Source organism: Camarhynchus parvulus, chromosome 1A (genome assembly GCF_901933205.1).
Source record: "Camarhynchus parvulus chromosome 1A, STF_HiC, whole genome shotgun sequence".
Classification (NCBI taxonomy): Eukaryota; Metazoa; Chordata; class Aves; order Passeriformes; family Thraupidae; genus Camarhynchus; species Camarhynchus parvulus.
The window spans coordinates 47,983,207-48,003,387 of NC_044586.1; the positions used below are offsets into that span (position 1 = coordinate 47,983,207).

At 37.7% G+C, this 20,181-nt stretch overlaps 1 protein-coding gene across 4 annotated transcripts in view; it reads left to right on the forward strand.

Annotated features, from left to right (window-relative positions):
• Positions 1–20,181, forward strand: part of CPED1 (cadherin like and PC-esterase domain containing 1) — a 145,440-nt gene that overhangs the window by 66,237 nt on the left and 59,022 nt on the right. For all 4 annotated transcript variants that reach the window (XM_030959493.1, XM_030959494.1, XM_030959495.1 and 1 more), the window contains 4 exons: positions 6,004–6,071; positions 6,393–6,437; positions 8,286–8,472; positions 9,243–9,411. In XM_030959493.1, coding sequence (XP_030815353.1) covers positions 6,004–6,071; positions 6,393–6,437; positions 8,286–8,472; positions 9,243–9,411 — 469 coding nt within the window. The remainder of the gene's footprint in view (positions 1–6,003; positions 6,072–6,392; positions 6,438–8,285; positions 8,473–9,242; positions 9,412–20,181) is intronic.

Below are 20,181 nucleotides of genomic sequence, written 5' to 3' on the forward strand. Positions count from 1 at the left end.
TAATCCTTCAGTAGATGTATGTGTACTTGCGACCCTTGCGATGAAGGTCAATCATCCCATATGGAGCCCTGACAGCCATTCTGCCATCAGAACTGTAGCTAGGCTCCTAAATAGAACAGGTTTTTCTTCTCTATCTAATATGAAGGACTCTGGATTGAAAATTAATTGGAACTATGGTACATTTTTAAAAGAAAGATTAATTAAGTACATTATTTTTCTAAACAACTGTAAACTCTAAATTAGGAGCATTTCCCAGGGTTAAGACTGTCTTAATTTATGCACCAATTAAAAGCAAAACTGTACAGAAAACATAAAATTTCAGGTGAAGATTTTTCCAAAATAATTAATAATTTTGATTGGCTCCAAATTTTCTGTCCAACAAAAGACAGGTCAGAAAGCATAGTACTCTGAGAACATAATTTTAACTCCTTGCAAAAAGATGGAAAGAATGCTGTAATGACAAGATTAGATCCACTGAACTTTTGGCAAGAAATTTTAGCTTTCGTGAGGAGAGAAAGAGGAAAGGAATAACAGAACAAGGAAAGCAGAGAGGGGGGAGGGGAGGGAGGGAGGGAAGGGAAGGGAAGGGAAGGGAAGGGAAGGGAAGGGAAGGGAAGGGAAGGGAAGGGAAGGGGAAGGGAAGGGAAGGGAAGGGAAGGGAAGGGAAGGAAGGGAAGGGAAGGGAAGGGAAGGGAAGGGGAAGGGGGAAGGGGGAGGGGGGGGGGGGGAGGGGGGGGAGGGAGGGAGGGAGGGAGGAGGGAGGAAGGAAGGAAGGAAGGAAGGAAGGAAGGAAGGAAGGAAGGAAGGAAGGAAGGAAGGAAGGAAGGAAGGAAGGAAGGAAGGAAGGAAGGAAGGAAGGAAGGAAGGAAGGAAGGAAGGAGTAAGCATAGTATACTGTATGTTTAGTATAAAATTTTTCAAAATGTGTTTTCTGTTTTCATTATCTCTTAGCTAATGATGTTTCATATACATGTATGCCATACTGACTACTGACATTTATTACAAATGTCAAAATTTATTACTGACATTTGTTACAAACAAGGACTTGGGAACAGAGGCACATTAGACAATGTGTATGTTCCATCCCACTAAGTCACAAGATGAATGTGTGTATGATATTAGTACATATGTTTTGCTGGGAGAATGCTGCAGTGAATATATAAGGCATCTGTAAGATTTAAGTTTTAATTTAGTTCCTCATTGAACTGGGCAAATTTCAGCAAATCAATAATTATCTGTATGTTTTTTGTTTGCTGTAAAGGGGAGCTTATACTTTATCACTGTACTAGGTATCTGTTTATTAGAGTTTTAAATATACACAGTTCCATGAAAGTGCTAAATTATTGTTATTACTGCCGACCACTCTGATCTCTCCCTGTGAGAAGTCAAAGATGCAGCTGCTTGCATTCATATATAAGCCCTTGCCCTTTTGCAGAAATATTTAGGTTTGCATATCAAAGCATACCAGCCTTTAGCAGCTTTCTGTTCTAATCTAAGCTGTGCCACTCACTCACTTTGAGCAAGCCCCTTGGCCTCTTTTTTCTCCTTCAAGCTCAACATTATTGTATGTGTATAAATATGTAGAAGTACCGTGACCTTTCTCTAGGGCATAGGCCAATCTGCTTCTTTGCTCTTTATTTTTCTGCAGTGGCTAAGCTAATAACACCTTTCTCTTCATTCACTGTATATAAAAACATGTCCTTTAACATTGCAAAATCAGAATCTTCCACTCCCTTAGCTACATGCATGTGAGGGTGATGCATGTGTCAGATATACATGTGATTATACTTAATTGCAAGGGAGAAAGAGCTTAGTTGTACTTACTCCCCAAACAACTCAGGTATGCATTCTCTTTAAGCCTTGAATAATCTTTTTTATTCCCTCCAGCTTTGATGAGTTTTTATATCAGACCATTTTCCCTGAATTTCTTCAGTTAAGGCCAGGCTGTTCAGTCAATTTATTTAACAGTTCTTATTTCTATGACTGTGGAAAACTGGTATTTCCATTTATCAAATCTAGTGATTGCATAACTGACTGTCCAAGCTGACAAGAAATATATGGGAAAAGTAATGACTTCTGACTGAGGTCTTGTAAAATTACTTCATTCACTGATCATGACTCTATAGGATGAAGGCAGGATATAAAGATGTTTCCTAGTCTACATACTTTAAATCATTTCATCTATACAACTAGTGTTGAAATCTTAAATGGTGTTAGTGAACCCGCTGAATTCCTTCCACAGGAGAAGTAAGAAGAGCTCTAGAAACTCATCTCAATAATGAAATAATTACAGCCTGGGTGAAAATGACCACTTCAGATGTATAAGATATTACACCTAACCATGTACTCTGAAAAAAAAAAAATCAGCATTTTTTAATTGACTTTTTTCAACTCCACGCAGTTTATACTTGTGATATGAGTAGGACATACATAACTGCTGCTTTTTGGAATATGTGCAGTGAGTTGTCGTGGAAAGTACATTTGGCTATGTCAGATAGCATGGAAGAATCAGATTAGTGAGTAAAGCTAACTCTGTATCTGAAACAGACAAAAGCCTAAGCAGGCCAAAAAGCTGCAAATGGTTTTTTGAAATCAACTGATGTATTTAGAAAAGTGGTTCTAGCTTCTCATATGCCAGCCCTTTTTTAGTTCAAACTGGAAGCATCAGCCCTCAGACTGAATTTGGGCTGAAAATACTTTTTTGGAATTTAACTTGGTCATGTCAATTACCTGGGAAGTCTGAGAAATTAACATGTTTTGTACTATGGGACAGAAAAAGGCAATGACAAAGGAAGACAAGGCTAAGATCACTGACCTAGAATGGGAGTAGTGAGAGACAGAAGGAAGGAGAAATCGAGACAGTTGGATTAAGTGCCAGGAAATTAATCCCACTCTTGCATCTGAATTTTTTTATTTCACTTCTGAAAATTAGCACAAGGTATTTCATTTAAGGACCCAAATGCCCTCATGGAAACTGTGACTGAAGCCAAACAAACACTCTACAAAACAGAGAACTTATTTTGAAGAGAGAACTACATAACATCATCTAAAGAAAGAAAATTCATAACTCTACTGAATATTGAAATATGTCTCAACCTTGAGTTTATGACCCGTTAAAAGTTGCACCATTCACAACTAACATATCCATCAGAGACACCTAAAGTGACTAGTTTTTCTCTTTTTATATTTAAATCTTGTGAAATATTCTATTTATACATGTCCTTCATTGCTTATGTCTGATTGCATAGACAATCAGAGCTATATTCCTATTGCTACTATCAATCCTTTGCCTTTCTTGTTTGCTGAATCAGAGAGATTCCTAAAGAGCAGGCTCACAGTTAATAGTTTGGGATATACACACTGGGAATCTTCTGCAAGGTACATTTGATGAGCATGCACTCACAAAGGGTACTGACATACAGACATTAGTTTCTTTGGAACTAACTGCAAAGTGTGTAGGCAAAGAGGACCTCTGTACTTGACACCTCCAAGATACCTAGGTAAATATGGGGCCACTCAAACAGATCAAGGTCCTTTCTTGAGTAACAGCATGTGAAGGAAAGGAGTCTGCAAAGCCCTCTATATTAGGAGGAGTTTCATAACTTCATCATATCTCATCCTGCTGATTGCAAGGAGCTTGGACAAAGGAAAACTTCAATGTGCTGATGATTAAAAAGCTCAGGCTGCAGCAGAGATAAATCATTGAACCACAGAGTCATTAATATTGGAAAGGTTCCTCTCATCCTATCACTATGACGTGGGAGAATGACTCCACCTGGTACAGCCTTGTTTCAGGGAGTCGTAGAGAGCGATAAGGTCTCTCCTGAGTCTCTTGTTCTCCTGACTGAACACCCTCACCTCACTGAGCCACTCCTCATAAGGCTCATTGTGCTTCAGCCCCTTCCCCAGCTTCATTACCCTTCTCTGGACATGCTCCAGCACCTCAATGTCTTTCAGGTAGTGAGAAGCCAAAACGGAACATAAGATTCAAGGTGTGACCTCACCAGTGCTGAGTGCAGGGTGACAATCACTGCCCCGGTCCTGCTGGCCAAGTTATAATCTGAGTATCTTTCTCTAATATGATTTCCAAATATTACATTTTGCTACTCTGCTGTAATCAGATATAGTGATTATATGTCTCTTAAAGCTATCTGAAATTAATTGCAGTCTCTACAGATCTGAGATTCATACAGGTCATGCTGTTCCTTTATGAGCAGAGACCTTGCAGTTGTGGTGACTCTCCTGCTGCACTCCTGAGGTGTTCTCTGACTAAATCAAAGTCTGTAATTTTATAGAGTTAAGACATGTTGCTTTCACTGTAAAACAGGGTTTGGGACCAGGCAAGCAAAAAAGGAAGAGCAGAGAGAAGAAATTTATTTTGTTCAGGTGCCAGATGTAGAAAGCAAAGCAACACAGAGTCCTCAGGCAGGTGCAAAGGAGAGCTGCTTTATTGCAAAAACCAGGCCTTTTTAAGCAGCCAGGCCTTTATCAGTTACATAGTTTTAAATCATAACAAACATAATCCAACCAACCACCATACACTACGATGTAAACACATAATGGTTATATAACTTGTTTTTCTACCTCTAATTCAGCTGAGTCACTTTGGGATAGTCCTCTTCTACTTAGCTGAAGTAGCAGGCCTGAGCCATGATTTTACAAGGGTAAAAAGGCCTTTATTTTATAAGGCTTTACCTATATGGAACAGTATTTGACAGATGTTAGCTTTTACTTCCTTGACAAGCAGAAAGAGGGGTGCAAAATTACTTACAACTTGGAAAGCAAGCCCTCCTAGTGTTTGTTAAGTGTCTCCTTTGCAGTGGATAATGAATTTGCATGGATTTAGGGTGGTTGTCTAGACACTGCAAGCTCAGAACTACATTTTCCTGCACACACAGGTCTGCCAGCTGCTTCTTTCCTTATCTCCTTGAGATAATGCAAAAATTTGTTTTATCACTGGGCATTTTTTTTGTCACTGGACAGTTTACCTTTTTCCATGATTGACCTCAATACTGCTTTCAGAAGTTCCTATTGAAACATCAATGATGAATGATTGCACAGAACAGTACTGTGACTTCCCTTCCTTGGCACAGATAGTGGTTTTGTGTCCTTCAAACTCTGAACTACAATATCCAGGAACAAGCTGCATTATGAGAACTTCTGAAGGAAACACTCAGAAGAAAACCAGTGGAAGTGTCAAGAAATGCTGATGGACCTCCAGAAAGGTCTTATCAGCTAGAGGGTTAAAGAGAGGCCTACTCCCCTTTTTCTACAATGCCACCAAAATTCCACTTGAAAGAAAAAAATCTCCGGAGTTCACAGTATGCGCACCACTGACGTGTTGATTATTTGTTGCGAATTACTTGTCTTTTTTTCACAGAGATTTTACATATACACACACACACACACACACACACACACACACACACACACACACACACACACACACACACACACACACACACACATACACACACACACACACACACACACAGAGGATTTGTTTTGAATTTGCAAACAAAGCAAAACACATAGAGGTTCCATTTTAGGGATTCATGCTAATGTCAGCACAGATAATCCCCTGGAGACATGCCTTCATTTTTATTTAATTCTTTTTGAACAAAGTTTAAATTTAATCTCAAGTATATGCAAAAAAAACCCCAAACAAACAAACAAACAAACTATTATAGAAGCAGTTAAGAGATATGGTTTATTTTCTCCTTGGCTACATCCACTCTTCCTTTTCCCAGCAATGCAACTATATTTCTTTTTATTCCTATTGATATGATGTGCTGCCATGTATTATGGAATGTGTGTTTTCTGTTACGTTCACTCAGGTAATATCTCTAATGCTGGGAATATGAATCCAGAAGGTTCATTTTTCTATGGAGAATACTAAAATACCATGTGCCCTGGGATACCATTTGGAAATTTTTTGCAAAATATTTCATTGTTTCTGTTCCTTCCATTCATGTAGAAATATGTCTGCTATTGAATTGACAGGCAGCTTTCTCAAGAAAATATGAGTCCCAAGCAGAATGTTCCTTCTGACTTCAGGAAGAATCATGAAGGTAAGGGTTCAGAGTGAGATAATTTATATGGTATGTTTTTCCTATCTGTATTATTTCTGATAACATGTGGATTTAGATCACATTGCCTTGCATTCCAGCTGAAAAGTCTTTGCTTACTGCATATAAAAAAGCAATTTCTTCCTTATCTTATGTAAGTTGCTACGTGGGGCCCATGAGCAGCATTTACAAACCTAAAGTGAAGATCTCACACTGTAAAGAATAAAAATACATGTCTTTTAAAAGTAAGATGGTTACTTCTCCAATAGGACTGTAATCAGAGAGAGAACATAAAATTATTAGCTGTTTCTGTTTATCTTTCAGCATTGCATTATTCCAGTAAGACTGGAGAAAGACAATGCAGTTATGGTAAGTAAAGGTCTTTCTAGAGCACAGAGGGGAAAAAAATTCTTGAAAAAATTTCTTGGGATTCTCTACATTATCTCTAAGTGAATAGAGTATTTGTAGGCTTTTACTGAGAAAAAAGGGATTTTTTAAGTATCAAGAATGTTTATACAAACTCAATAAATGGGCTGTTATGTTAAATAAGCCTAAAAACTAAAATTAAACTTTGCTGTATGTGCATATTAATGTGAGTATTCCAGAACTCATTGATCACTTGTCACATTTCAATAGACTTTTGCCCCCCCTCTTTCCAATAACCTCAGCATACATTTGTTCTTGTGGAAAAAACCTTTAAACTTGTCTGGAGTTTAATCAGCTTTGTTTTAAGCTTTGTCTTCAACTCAATAATGGAGTATTAAGGAGCTTCTTAAGAGATGAGGAGTTTTTCTAAAATATCTGCTTTTCAGAATATTTAAAGTACTTTTAAAGATCTGTAAAGATGTAAAATATTTTTTTTCAGTGGCAGCAATACTTGCTGTTACCTTCCTCATTCTCAAATTGTCTGAGGGGCATGTTTGTAAATGTGAAGCCATTGCTCTATGGTGGAAAGGTTTTGCTACCCACTGAGCCTCATGTCCCCTCAGCTGCTGATCTCATGCTGCCTCCAGGAACTGTTTGTTGTGCCAGATAGAGACCAGAAGTACTCCTGGGCTGGCTGAGTGGCATCACCACTCTAACTGCATGATCCTTTTATTTTAAAAATACCTAAATTAATTTTACTTTGACATTCCTCTTCATTTTTAAGCTCGCAGTGAGACAACATTTTTAAGTAAGGCATACACAGAATGTAGAGAAATGTTTTTTCTCATCTGTAGGGGGGGGTTTAAATACCTCCTCTGTGTCAATGTGTCTCTATTCCCCTAAAAGCTAGCCCAAATTCTGTTCTTCCATTGGTATATCTTCCCTTAAATTTTAATCCATGAAAGAGAGTTCTCAAATTGCCCTGTTTTGTTTCTTGGGGCAGATATTTCAATGTTGAAATAAAAATATTTGCATCATTTTTGAGTCTTTTAAGCCACAAGATTTTTCAGCTATTATAGTAAAGGAGATTCCTATCTGTAATATTTTCTGAAGTACCCAGTTTAAAACATGTACTAATGAATATATGTGTAAAGCAGTTTTGAATGTGTTATACTGTAAATCTGAATCCAATAGGGTGGATTAAAATATTTGTCATAAGTAGGTTGCCAGCAAATATCCTCATGAGTAATTTGGCAAACACTATGAAATAAAGGACATATTTGAGCAAATAGGATTTCATTGTGGAGATTTCATACCCAGAAAGGAGCTGGAATTTGTTGATATAGGAATTTTAATAAAACATTCTTCCAGCTGTACTGCAAATGACCCCATGGGTCTTGATAGCTCCATGTGACTTGTTCTTATGAACAGTAAGGGTATGTCTAGCTTATTTTGATTTTTATTGGAAATTACACTTGTACATAAAGCCTGTACACAGCCTGGTACCTAAGCAGGTTATGAATTTTGGCCTACCTCTTCTTTAAATTTCAATTAACTAACTAGAGATGGATCTCCCAGATTTAATCCTTCCATTTTCAAAGGCTTACCCAGGCTTTGAATTTTGTGACTAGGACTTAAGTGATTGGACACTGGATGTTTAAAATCCCTCCAAGGCCTACAGATTTCTTTCAAGTGCCGTTACAAACTCCATTAAAACTTTGCAACAGGATTATGAGTCTCAAATCATTAGGCTCTTGCCACTGTACATGGTATCAGTCTGCCAGAAGTTGCATGTTGTTCCAAAATGTTCATACAGTTCACTGTTTTTTCTTTGATATCTTCTTGGAACAGATAAAGATACCCTATCTCATATCAGACAGATCTTCACCAGTCCACAGCTGGACTTGAATCCTCAGTTTAACCCAAAGATCAGAGAATACTATGCAGAAGTGCCATTTGACATGGTGACAGTGAAGATAGGAGCAGAACCCTCTAACTGTCAATGCCACGTACACCTGGACAACAAGAAAGGGCCAAGGTATGGACAACAAAATATGAGTGTAAAAACTTAATTTTGGAAATATGTTATAATGTTCCAGAATTTTTTTTTTCTAAGGCAAGGAAATTAAATAATTTAAATCAAATCATTAAATCATTTAAATGTCATTAAATTCTTCCCCCCAATATTTTCCTGTTTTGATGTTAACTGACGTTAACATGAAGTCAGCATGAATATATGTGAAAACCTTAAAGATTTCTTCCTTGTAGAATTCAAAAGAATAGCAAGATGTTCTTTATACTGAAAAGTAAAAGCCCTGCATGTGCAGGTTCTGTGCCTTTCAGCATTTATTTCCCTGCTAAAGGAAGAAGAGCACAACTCAGCTTTGCTCTGATCTGTCTCTCTGAGCAGCTTGTCTGGGAATCCATCATGTTTGGCCAGTGGACAATTTCAGCAGCTAGCCACACTTCTGATTGTATTTGTCTCCCTGCTGACTTCATCACAAATTTGGGCCTGCCAGGAATTGTTGTCTCTAATGATTTCATTCACAGATTCATGTCAGAATATTTGCCACTGCCACTGTTTTCACTAAATTTCACTCTCAATATTTTTTCTTCTTGAAAGATCTTCAGATAGTTACAAATCCTATTTTGCACTGTTTTTATTTAAGCTCATGTATTTTGTAAGGAAAAGAAAATGTTAGAAGTAGCAGTCTCTAGGAGCAAGTAAAGTTTAGCAGCCATAGATAAAATAGTGTAATTCTTTGTTCCTTGAGTGTTTATTGCACTTTTTCCTGTTTTGTCGCACAGCATTGCTAACTACCCCCTTGGCCTTGGGTTGAACAAAGTCATCATTCTCTTAACGGATGATTCACAGCCCAGCCCTGAGATTGTGAGCAGCTACAGAATCACAATTTATCGAGAGGACCGCCCGAGCCTCCCTTTGTTTGATGACTACATGATGTGTGGCTTTGTGCAGGTATTGTCTCTGCATTCTTTTGCTATACACATTAATGGGAATAGCTGGTTTCTATTCATCCCATGGTATAAATTAGGGTACATGAGCCAACTCATGCAGAGCTAGTTTTTGTTGAGATTGTCTGAAATTCAGCATTTATGCAACATTTTGGATATAAAAGGCAAGCCCAGCATAAGTACCTGTTACCATGTATTGGAGAGCTCCAAGTTAAGTGATCCTTACCTTGGTCAGCCAAAACTTTCTTATAACTTCATAACTGTCTTTTTCTGACATTGGAGCCATAGAAATCCTTTTACCAGGAAAGATATTTCTGACAACAGTCCATTTATCAGTGTTCAAGACAAATGCTGCTACATAATTTATCATGAATGAAAACTGTTTATTCTAGATCAATAAACACAATAAAAAATGCCTCACTCATAATTCCAAAGGAAGGGATGACTGTTGCTTACATCACATTTATCCAAATAAAAATTTGGGAATGCACATAATTTTCTGCCAACAAATAGCAGTCCTTAGGAAGGAGTGAGTCTGTTGAATGAAAAAAGGAGCAGTCTATCCAATATGGCTTAATAAAGGTTGGGAAAGTGGAGTTCAGGCTAAATTAGACTCCAAAATGGAAGAAAGCTAGTGAAAATAACAGTGAAGATATTAGTTGGTGGAACTATAGTGATAAAAATATTATGCATAAGAGAGAAAACCTGGAACACATGCTGGATCAGAGCTGTTTGTATTCCAGAGTTGGAGGGCTAAATATTGGCTGCTGCTTGATATGATGGGCAAGGATAAACCAGGCAGTTCAAAGCAGGAAGTGACATTATGAATGCAATCACTGGCAGTGCATTTTTCTTTGGAATTTTAGGCAGATTAAAAAGATTGATGGGTTCGTTCCAGAGCATCCAGGAGTAAAATATTTTGTCACAATTAATTCTGCAACCAGGAAGCAGAATTTTCAAAGCTTTTGTGTTGAGACTGTCATGCCTGTTCATGTCAGATGTATAATCCTATCTTTATTTATTTTCTCTATGAAGATGTTAGTATATTCTTTAGCAAAACTTGCTTCCCTTCCCTGGTTTCTTTCCATATACTGCAGAAGAGGTTGGGAGACCAGGGTGGTAGAAGGCAGAGCATTTATATGGTGGGGATTTTGTTTTTCTTGTGAAGCGCTAGGGCTTAAAACAGGAGTCAAAGAGATGATAAATGTTGATAGCAAATTCTATGTTGCCAATAATTACCTCAATCTGCAAATCAGGACTGCCAGAGAAAATGTAGGTAGTAGTCATAGTGTACTGAGTGGTGACCTGAATACCTGATTATGGTGTTGTCTGGCCCTCCACTTATTCTCTGTCTCTTCTCTTAGACTTTTCTTACAAGCTCAAAAGGTCAAGGACCATCTTCTTACTATTTGCACTGATTCAATCCTACATCTAGTAGTTGCTACAGTAAAATAAGAATTAACACATATAATAGCTGAGATTTCAGCTCAGTTGTACAGCAACCTGCTTGACATCTTAAGTATGACAATATGAAAAGGAAAACAGCAGTAAGCTGAACTAGAGTTATATTACTAGGAGAACACAGTGTCTGGAAAGATGTGAAGAAATCTCTCTTTGTTTCCTTATTTGGGACAAGTATCTGAGTGTAGGAACAGGAATTCAACCTCAAAAATATCTTCCGACACCAGAGTTTACACTGCTGTTAATGTTTTATGATACATTTATGAGACTGAGTGTGAATCTTTGAAGCACTGTGAAGGCAAAGAGATCTAGACTGATAAAATGAAAAGTGTTTTAGAAATTTCTTTTGATTGAGCTTGGTTTTCTGCTCCTCTGTGAATAACTACCCTCTAATTAATACAGTTGTTCAGGGCTAGGGATGACGTTAGGAGTTTAGAGTAAAAATGAGATGAAAAGCATTCTTGTGGTATCTAATAAGCACTGTGAAGATACAGTATGAGATTCTAAAACAACTTTCAGATATGTTAGAGGCAATCTTATCAGAGAGTGCCTTTAAAAAACAAACAAAGGCTGGAGCTGGAGATAGAAATAGCATTCTAAAACATTTAAAAGTCAGCATTTTTTCCTATTTGCTAGAACAGAATGTATTGCCTATAGCTTAGAATGATTTTTTTATCAATACAAAACTCAGGTCTGAAACAGCATCATTACACCAGAGAAAATTATGCAGCCTTGCAGAGCCAGTTGATACACCGCCATCAGTGGCATGAATACTTGTTCTCTTAGTAATGAAACCCTGTTTTAGGAGAAAAAAGATAGATACAACATGAGCTGATGGAGTCTTTGGACACTTGGAGACTTGACTAGGCACAAGTGGGATCACACGTGAGGAGAGAAAGGCCACTGATAATGGTGTGGTCTTTCTCATAGAAGGCTTCAGTTAAAATTCTAATCCAGCAGCTTTTTTTCCTCACTTTCTTTTATGTTTAATCTCTTTAGGATATTCAGGTTTCATTGCAAGATGATACTATAAGGAAACTTACAATAAAAAGACAGAGTGTGGGATGTGGTTTCAAACAGTCTAACAATTCTCATGCAGTTGAATAATCCTGGATTAATTTCAAGGTATCGAGTTGAGAAGTGTGTGGTTCCAAGCCTTGCAACTCCTAAAAAGGGAAAAAAACATTGTCTCCTGTATGTTTTGATAGCAGCTGTAATATGTTCATTAATACCAAATTAGTGGAGGATAAACTGTCATCTCACAATAGCACCTTCAGCAGATTTGGTTGCCTTCCATTCTGTGTTCTGCATTTTGACAGTATTGTTTGGACTGCAAATGGAGAGGTTAGTGATTTTTTCTTGAACTTAATTTTGTGCAATTGCTGACAATATTCAAATTAAGTCTCCTTGGAAGAAGTGGTGTGATTTCATTATCACCTCTGAAACTGTGATATGGAAGATAGTAAAAATCCAAGGCAGTCAGCAGAAAAACCTGTGAGCTCTTAAGACAGAGTTATCAGCATCACTCTCAAGTGAAAGATCCCAGACTATGTACATACTGTCATAAAGGACAAAATATTTTATTCATTCTTGCACTCCCATTATCTTTAAAATGCAAACAGATCTATCTATGCCTCACTTGAAATGTGTGGATGCTGCCTCTGATTGTTAATATTTGCCTAGTTGCAATCATGGAGATTAAGTACTGATGTGCTTAGGGAACCTTTTTTGACCCTGTGAACTTCTGTATCTATTTGTACCTACAGTGTCCTGTTGCCACATGACTTGTTTTGTTTCTTTGTTTGGACAGTTGGTGGCTTGTGGGTGAGTTTGGGTTTTTGGTTTTTGTTGTATTCTAATAATACAGATATTTATTTGGGTTTGCATTTATATTGAAAGTAATGGATAGCTAATGCTATATTTTATAGCACAGTGTGTTTCATTCTCTTTCATTTTCTTTTGTGCATTTGCACATCTGATTCCAAAATCAGTGCAGTGCAGTGGGCTGATGTTCTGGCTGTCCTACAGCTTTTGCAGATCTGAAAGAACAAACTTACAAAACACTTTCAAAAACTTTACTGATTTTTATAGAACATCTTATTCTTATGTATTATTATCTCTTGTATTTTTGTAAATCCTTTTATCATATTCTTTTCCTGATAGCTTAAGAAGCCCAACAGAGCTTATGATGAGATACTGGCATAGCATTGCTGACATATAACACTAAACAGCTGCAATGCAGCTGGAAACAGGATGCTAGCAACAACATATTTATTTCTCTGTCTGTCTACTAAACTTCCATTGATCAAAAAGCAATTAAGACCTAAGACTAGTATATTAACTATATTTAACTTTTGTATAAACTTTTTGGAGTTGAGATGAAAAAAAAATCTTTAGAAAGAAGGAAGCCTTAAAAAAAACAAAGGAAATAATTTCATTTTTGTGTTCAGGAGAGAGAATGCCTAAATGAGAATACCTATTTTTTATCAGTTCAATTTATAAATTTCCAAAGGAAAATAGAATGGTTTTACTTTGTTTTGAACTGTGTGCTGTTGCCTTTGCAAAGCTTTTCATACCAGACAGTAGAAGTAAAACCTGTCAATTATAGAAACACGTATTAACTCTTTGCCTAGTATTTTCATGCAAAGATTTCAAAAACCTTGCAAATATTAAATAATGTCAACAACAACAACAAAAAGCCAAAATAAAAACAACCAAACAGCTTAGGAGAGAAACAAAGAGCTTCTCCTGTAGTAGGACAGGCTGGATGCACACTAGTCCCTTCTGGATCTCCCATTAGCTTCATTAGATTCAGTGTGACCACCCTTACAAACAACCCATCTCTTCTGTCCTAAGGACATTGTAAATGCCCTGAACAGACTCTTGGGTTTTGCTGTGGTTATTGTAGCAACAGCTGATCCTCTTAGCAGTCCTGAGTTTGAGTGTTTTGCTTGAAAAGGCATAGAAAGTGCATCTCTGGAACTACAGTCTAATTACATCAGCAACCAGACTGTATGTTATTTGCAAATTTAGCTTGCTTCCCTTTTAGTGAAAAAGAAGAATATCCATTATAGGAGCAATCATGCGTTGCATTTGTCTGCCTTCTCAGGTATAGAGCTGGTGAAATTTGGTTTTTAGTGGTTTTGAATTTGTCAGATAACAACATAAAAATGCCCCAGACATAAAAAAAACTAGTTTTAGTGGTTTTTTGTTGTTGTTGCTGTTATTCAAAAGCGGATGTTTTGATTCAGTGAGGACTATTTGACTTAAAATTTTTAGTATTCAGAATTTGTATTGGTGTAACTGTTAGATATTTTATCCATTGTGTAGCCCAGAATGCTAATTCTTTTCAAGGAGAGAGTGGCTGGGACAACCAAAAAGCTCACTCATTAGATCTGAAATAGCCAAGTCTAAATTTTCCTCAGAAACACTGGTGAGAGCACAGTATGACAGTAAAGTTTTCCAGGAGTAATGCCAACTTAAGCATCCCTTTCCCTGCCTGCAGCTACTCATGAACCAGATGGGAAAACCTTTTTTAAGATGAACTAGTTTCTAGGATAAGGTTGTCATTCTCTCTACGTGAACACAAGGGAGGGGGCAGAAATGAGCTGCTGAGCACAGAAGGAGGGTTAGTGGGTGCTGTTAAGACAGCTTTTTTTTCTTCATGAAAGAAATTCACATTGAGATGGGGTTTAAAGCTCTTGCTGGTTTTAAATGAACAGGAGCTTCATGTTCAAAAATTGTAGAAGTGATTTATGGATGAAAACACACAAAACACTAGAACTACTTTTGCATTGCTATTAACCTATAAATTATTTAGTTTCTGTGTGACTACAACCCATTTCCCAGGGAAAACAAAGTGAGGTTAACATAGCCTTGAGGAACAAATACGTAGCAAACTGAACATGTGTTAAATTGTCAGCAGTTCAGGTGAAAGGCACAAAATAGAGAGCTAATAGAGAGAGACTGCCATAAAAAGAAGGCTGAGGTCTTACATCTTCAACTGGTGTATGTCAACATGGTTCAATTAATTTCAGAGGAGCAATTCCAAATTATACTGATTGAATACCTGTCCTGACAGAAATATACAGTTGAGTTCTTTCCATTATAGATGCCAGGCAATACTTATGAGTGAATTCACTTGCATAAAACTGCTGAATTTTTTAGTGATTTTCCTAAATATCTAGGTCAAACAACATCTTAGAATAATCTAGAAAACTACTTGAAGGTGTTTTTAAGTATTTAAAGATCAAGAGATCAATCACTGTAAGTATAAACTGAACAAAAACCTAAATTAAATAACATAACTTGGTGCTTTTAAAAAGTATATTTAAGATGATGTAGAAGGGAGAGAGGTAAATAGTAAATACACTTAGCTAATTTTCATGTAGAGGGTTAATTTGTGTATGTATCTCAGAGCAAACTTTGTAGAGTCAGCATGTTCTGTCTTTGTCAACATCTATACCACTGGGGAGAGAAGGCTTACCACATTTTCTTAATTATACCAGAGACTTTTGTGATGACTTAAAGCATCACTCTGTAGATGAGTCAGAGGAACAATTAACAATTGTGATGGATATTCTTTACATTTACGCAGTTCTGTTCTGAGATCCTTCTGGATCTCAGAACCAGGATGTTGCTGTTAGGCTGACATCTTAATCAGCAGCCAGCATCTGCTGCTTTAAGGAAATGTTCCAAAACCACAGCAGAGCATAGATCCATCATCTGAAGGAATTAATATAATGTTCGAGGAGTCAAGCTCATCTTTCACCTACGAAGTTAACTTCATAGACAGCCTGCGCTATCATCTGGTAGTCACCAGTTCACATAATCAGTGCTCTCTGTGAGACATCTGTTGCACTCTGAAGGGGCCACAAAGAGCAATGGGCACAACTTGGGAATAAAATGGAAAATAATAGCAAAAGAAGGAGTCTGTATGTGCTTCTATTTAGGCATCTCTTGCTCTGAGCATGGAATAAAAATTTATAGTTTTATTCTGTATTTCCAGTAGACTGTGCTTGACTAGGATCATCATCTTATTCTCCAATACTTTGGGGATGCCACATTACTTTAAGAATCCAAACTTTAAGGCTCAAGTTCATGTTGGCACCAGCTGCCTGGAGAAAAGTTTACAGTCTTCCAGTTTACAGTATTTTCCTTACACTCCCAATTTTATACTTGTTGTGCTTAGTCTTCTCTATGTAGCTAAGTTTCCTGTTAACCATGTGATTCAAGATTAGTACCAGATACCTTCCAGGAAATGTTTCCAGAAGTTTCAGGCAGAGACTGAAGAAAGCTGATGTTTCCATGTAGCAGCAGATACATTTGTCATTATTACAGTGCACTGTACTTGGAAGTGGTGTGTTACACAGATTACTGATGGATAAATTGCTTTGAGAGAATCCATAAGAATACTGATTCAATGATTCAACAGTTATAAGCCAATAGTGACTGGGATGACACCAAAGAACTAATTTGGTTTATAATCATTAGCCAGAAGAAGTTTTAAGTTGCTATAATAATTAGGCCTTAAAGACTGAGAATTTTATAGGCAGCTTTCAGCCTTAGTTTTTCCAATGTTCCTTTTCCTTGGTTGGCGCTCTTGTGGATAAGGACTTAAGTCAGGAGTGATATCACTCTTCAGCACCGCTGAATTAATTGACACTACTAGAGTTGTTTGTAGCACCTCCTACCTAAGCAGTGGAAAATTTAGTATCTCCTACCATTCTTTTCTTCTTTTATGTGTTTGTAATTTAGCACAGTCTTACTAGGAGCATCCCTCTCTCCTAGATACTCAGTTAGGTGACTCCTGACTTGAATTGTTATTTTGCAGTTATGCTGTCACAGAAAATTGTCATTAGTAGAAAATTATATGATAAAAGATAAACCTCAACGACCTGACAATTACATTCTTTTGTGTGCTCAGGCTGTTCTCCCCTTTCATACAATTACTGATGTAATCCCATGAGTGCGCATGACACATTGAAGATAGAGAAGATGAAGATCTGCCCATAAACTAGCCAAGGAGAAACTCATAATGGGCTTAACTGAAAAAAACAGGGAGTTAAATTGTGACCTGTATGATTGCAACTGCTGAACAAAATCCCACTGGTGCTAGTGGGATGTATGGTTGGACATTTCAGCCTTTCAATAGCTGCTGCCTGTGTTGCTGCGGGATGGGGAGATGCTGAGGCAGATACAGTGCTGTGGGTGCAGATTTTGTAGATACACTGCTATCTCTGAGCCTGTGACAGACTGCTAGCACAGACTGGAAGAGATCCAGGTTTTTCTGATTCCTTGCCTTTAACCTAAGGATTAAAATGTCTTTTTAAATAATAGCAGCAAATCATTGTGGGTGGCTGTGAAAGGAGACAGATGACAGTAAATGCTGGGTAGGCAATTTTGCTCCTGGGAGAACACTGTTCTCTGGAAGAGTTCATCAGAAAACCAATTTTTATATAATTTTTGTCAGCTATGTGGTTTTTTGTTTGTGCTAAGTTATCAGACAATCATCCCACATATCTAGATTTTCAGTTATGGTTCTTCTTTGCTCTTATTTTTGATGTTTTTAATATAATACAGGTCCAGTAACACTACTGGAATCAATTACATTTTGCTAGAGAACTGGTAGCACTAACTTTTGCAAAAGATTCCTCATATCACAGACTTTTTTTGTGCTTATTCTTGCTTCCTCCCTCTGCTCTATACAGTAATTTCTCCATGCATCGCTGCATTGTGGTGCAGTTCAGGCAGAGAGCTACAGCTTGGTGGACTGATGGCCCTTAGGGGAGCCACATGCTCAACTCGCCTCAACCTGAGGCCAAAAGGAAAGAGTGTTTGTGGGGGTCCTGGCCCAGCCTGACTAGTTGGGTTGCTTCCTTCTGTCCCTGCCTACAGAAAGGCACTGCTGGAGCCAGACGCTGGACAGGCAGAGACAGGTTCCTGAGTCATCCCTGTGTTGTACTAATGATATTACCTTGTGAAGGCACCTGAGATGTCTGGAGAGGAACAGATGATGTACTTGAGGACTCTGTCTCCCTCTACCAGCTGCTGTTCCAGAATTCCACAGGGAACCTAGCTTAGCTGTATCAATCACCATGTTGGGTCAATTTGCATTGCCTACATTAACTAGGCTAATAGAGTGAAGCCCATAATCTTTTGATGCTTCCATTTCCAACTATGCAATATCAGGAATTAAAACTTAACTGCTCAGTAAAGCATAAAGCCTTACTGATCTTTGAATGAGCCACGTAAGTATGAAAACTTGAAAGTTTGAGTTCAGCAGTTCTCCTTTACAAGTTCTAGAAATTCCAATGACATTTAAAAGTATAATAGTCGAAGGGGGTAGGAAAGAAGAAGGGGTCATCCAAAGTTTCTGAACTGAAATATTTAGCTTATGTTTTGGGTAAATAGTTGTGTCCGTGTTTGCAGTCTGTCAATGTATTGAATTCTGTCTGATTCATGAAGAGAAAGTTCATTAATTAGAAATAACTTGCACTGTATGACAGCGCACAAAGTATTACAAGCATGATCAGACTGCCACTTTATAAATCACAGACAAATCAGTACAGGCATATGGGTGAAGTATTTGCAAAGTATATGTTGAGCATAAATCTGTGGGATTTTTATAAATGGTCATTTCAGTTTGTACTGAAGCAAAAGTTGTAGTTAAGGTTAAACTTCAGTAGCTTTGTATGATGCACCAGAGCTCTCTGGTGCCTTGGTTACATATTTTGGTGAATTGGTGAACTCGCTAAAAGGCTGATGTGGCAGTGGAGTTAGGGGCTGTTTGTGCTGACTGTGCAAGCTGGTCTAAGTTCAAGGAACAAAAAAGTGCCTGTGCTACATGGCACCCGGGCCATTCCAGCTACATGCTAATGGAATATGACAATTTCTGGTACACGAGCTTGTTGCTCTGCAAGACTTTCTGCCATGCCCCCAGACATATCCATGAGGGATGTATGGTAAAACTGTCTGAGCCATGTTTGAGGCACACAGGAGTTGCATGTTCCTCAGTTATACAGTTGTGCCCCTCAGCTCTTCCAGTTCTGGAACTCTCCAAGTAGACTGTCATTTGGGTTTAGTAACAGCTTCTGTGCCCAATTTTGTGATGTGTATAACAGTAAAAGAAGAGAAAAATATCCTTAATTCAAGCCCTTTGAATAGGGAAAAGGCTCCCTTTGGCTTCCATGTAATTTTTATCTAACCTAATTAGACTTATTTCTTAGCATGTAGCATCAAAAAATGAGTCTGTAGAAAAGAGTATACCTCCTACTGCATCTCCAAAAATAATTGCTTATCTTTGATCACCTTGGCTTTTGATGCTAGTGGAAATTATTGGTGGCATTTTGGCATTGAAAAGCTGTGAATTGGAGGGTATAGGCTGTTATGAAGATATAAAGGGAAGTCTAATGAGTAATAGTAATGTCATCATAAGTCTTAATAGCAATTTGTCTGGACTTTTAATGACAGTCATAAAATTCTGATTTGGTAAAATAAAAGCAAAAATTATAATTCTGCAATTCAGCCAAATGGCACAACAGAACAATGAAAAGTGAAGTGTTTTATTGCTGCACTGCATAAAGGCTGTCATCCAGCTATACCATCACAGTGTATGTTTGAAATGCAGATTGTTTTCCCTGTGTGCCATTTTAATAAAGAAGATGTGTGGGACATGACCAAAATCCTGCTGTGGGTCTCATGATCTCATATAGAGGTTTGACCATTTTTTTTTCACCTTGAAAGGACTGTGGATGCTGTGGCTCCAGGTGTCAGTAACTTACTCAGGCCACCACACAAAAAATGGGAAATGGGATAATTCCATGTCTCAGTGAATACCTCAAACAAACCTAAGGTTTTATCACAAAATGGCTTAGTTCTTGAGTTCTGGGCCTGTCCATGATAAAAGTGGGAAATTTGGTCACCCTTGTTAAGAAGCTTGAGAAATTGCATACTTCATGGTCTGGAGAATTATAGAAGTATTTAGCTTAATTCATGTATGTCTCTAACATCAGTCAGAAATAGTTGTACTTAGGTCACAGAAACCTAGATGTTTTGTAGTTTCATCTAGAACAACTTAGGAAACTCAGAATCCAACTTCTTTTCTCGAAGTTCAAAGGAAAAATAAGGAAGTCAGTGTTCTAGATTATTTTACTTTGTTCCTCAGTAGCTTCTTCTTATAGAATGTTCCTAGTTGAGGTCCAAAATAGAATCCTAGCTGGCTTGTCAGATTCTTTTCTGTACAGAGCTATAAATGTATGAAAAAGCCTTTACTGCTCTAAAGACTGCTGGTTTCTCTGCCTGTGGTGCTCCT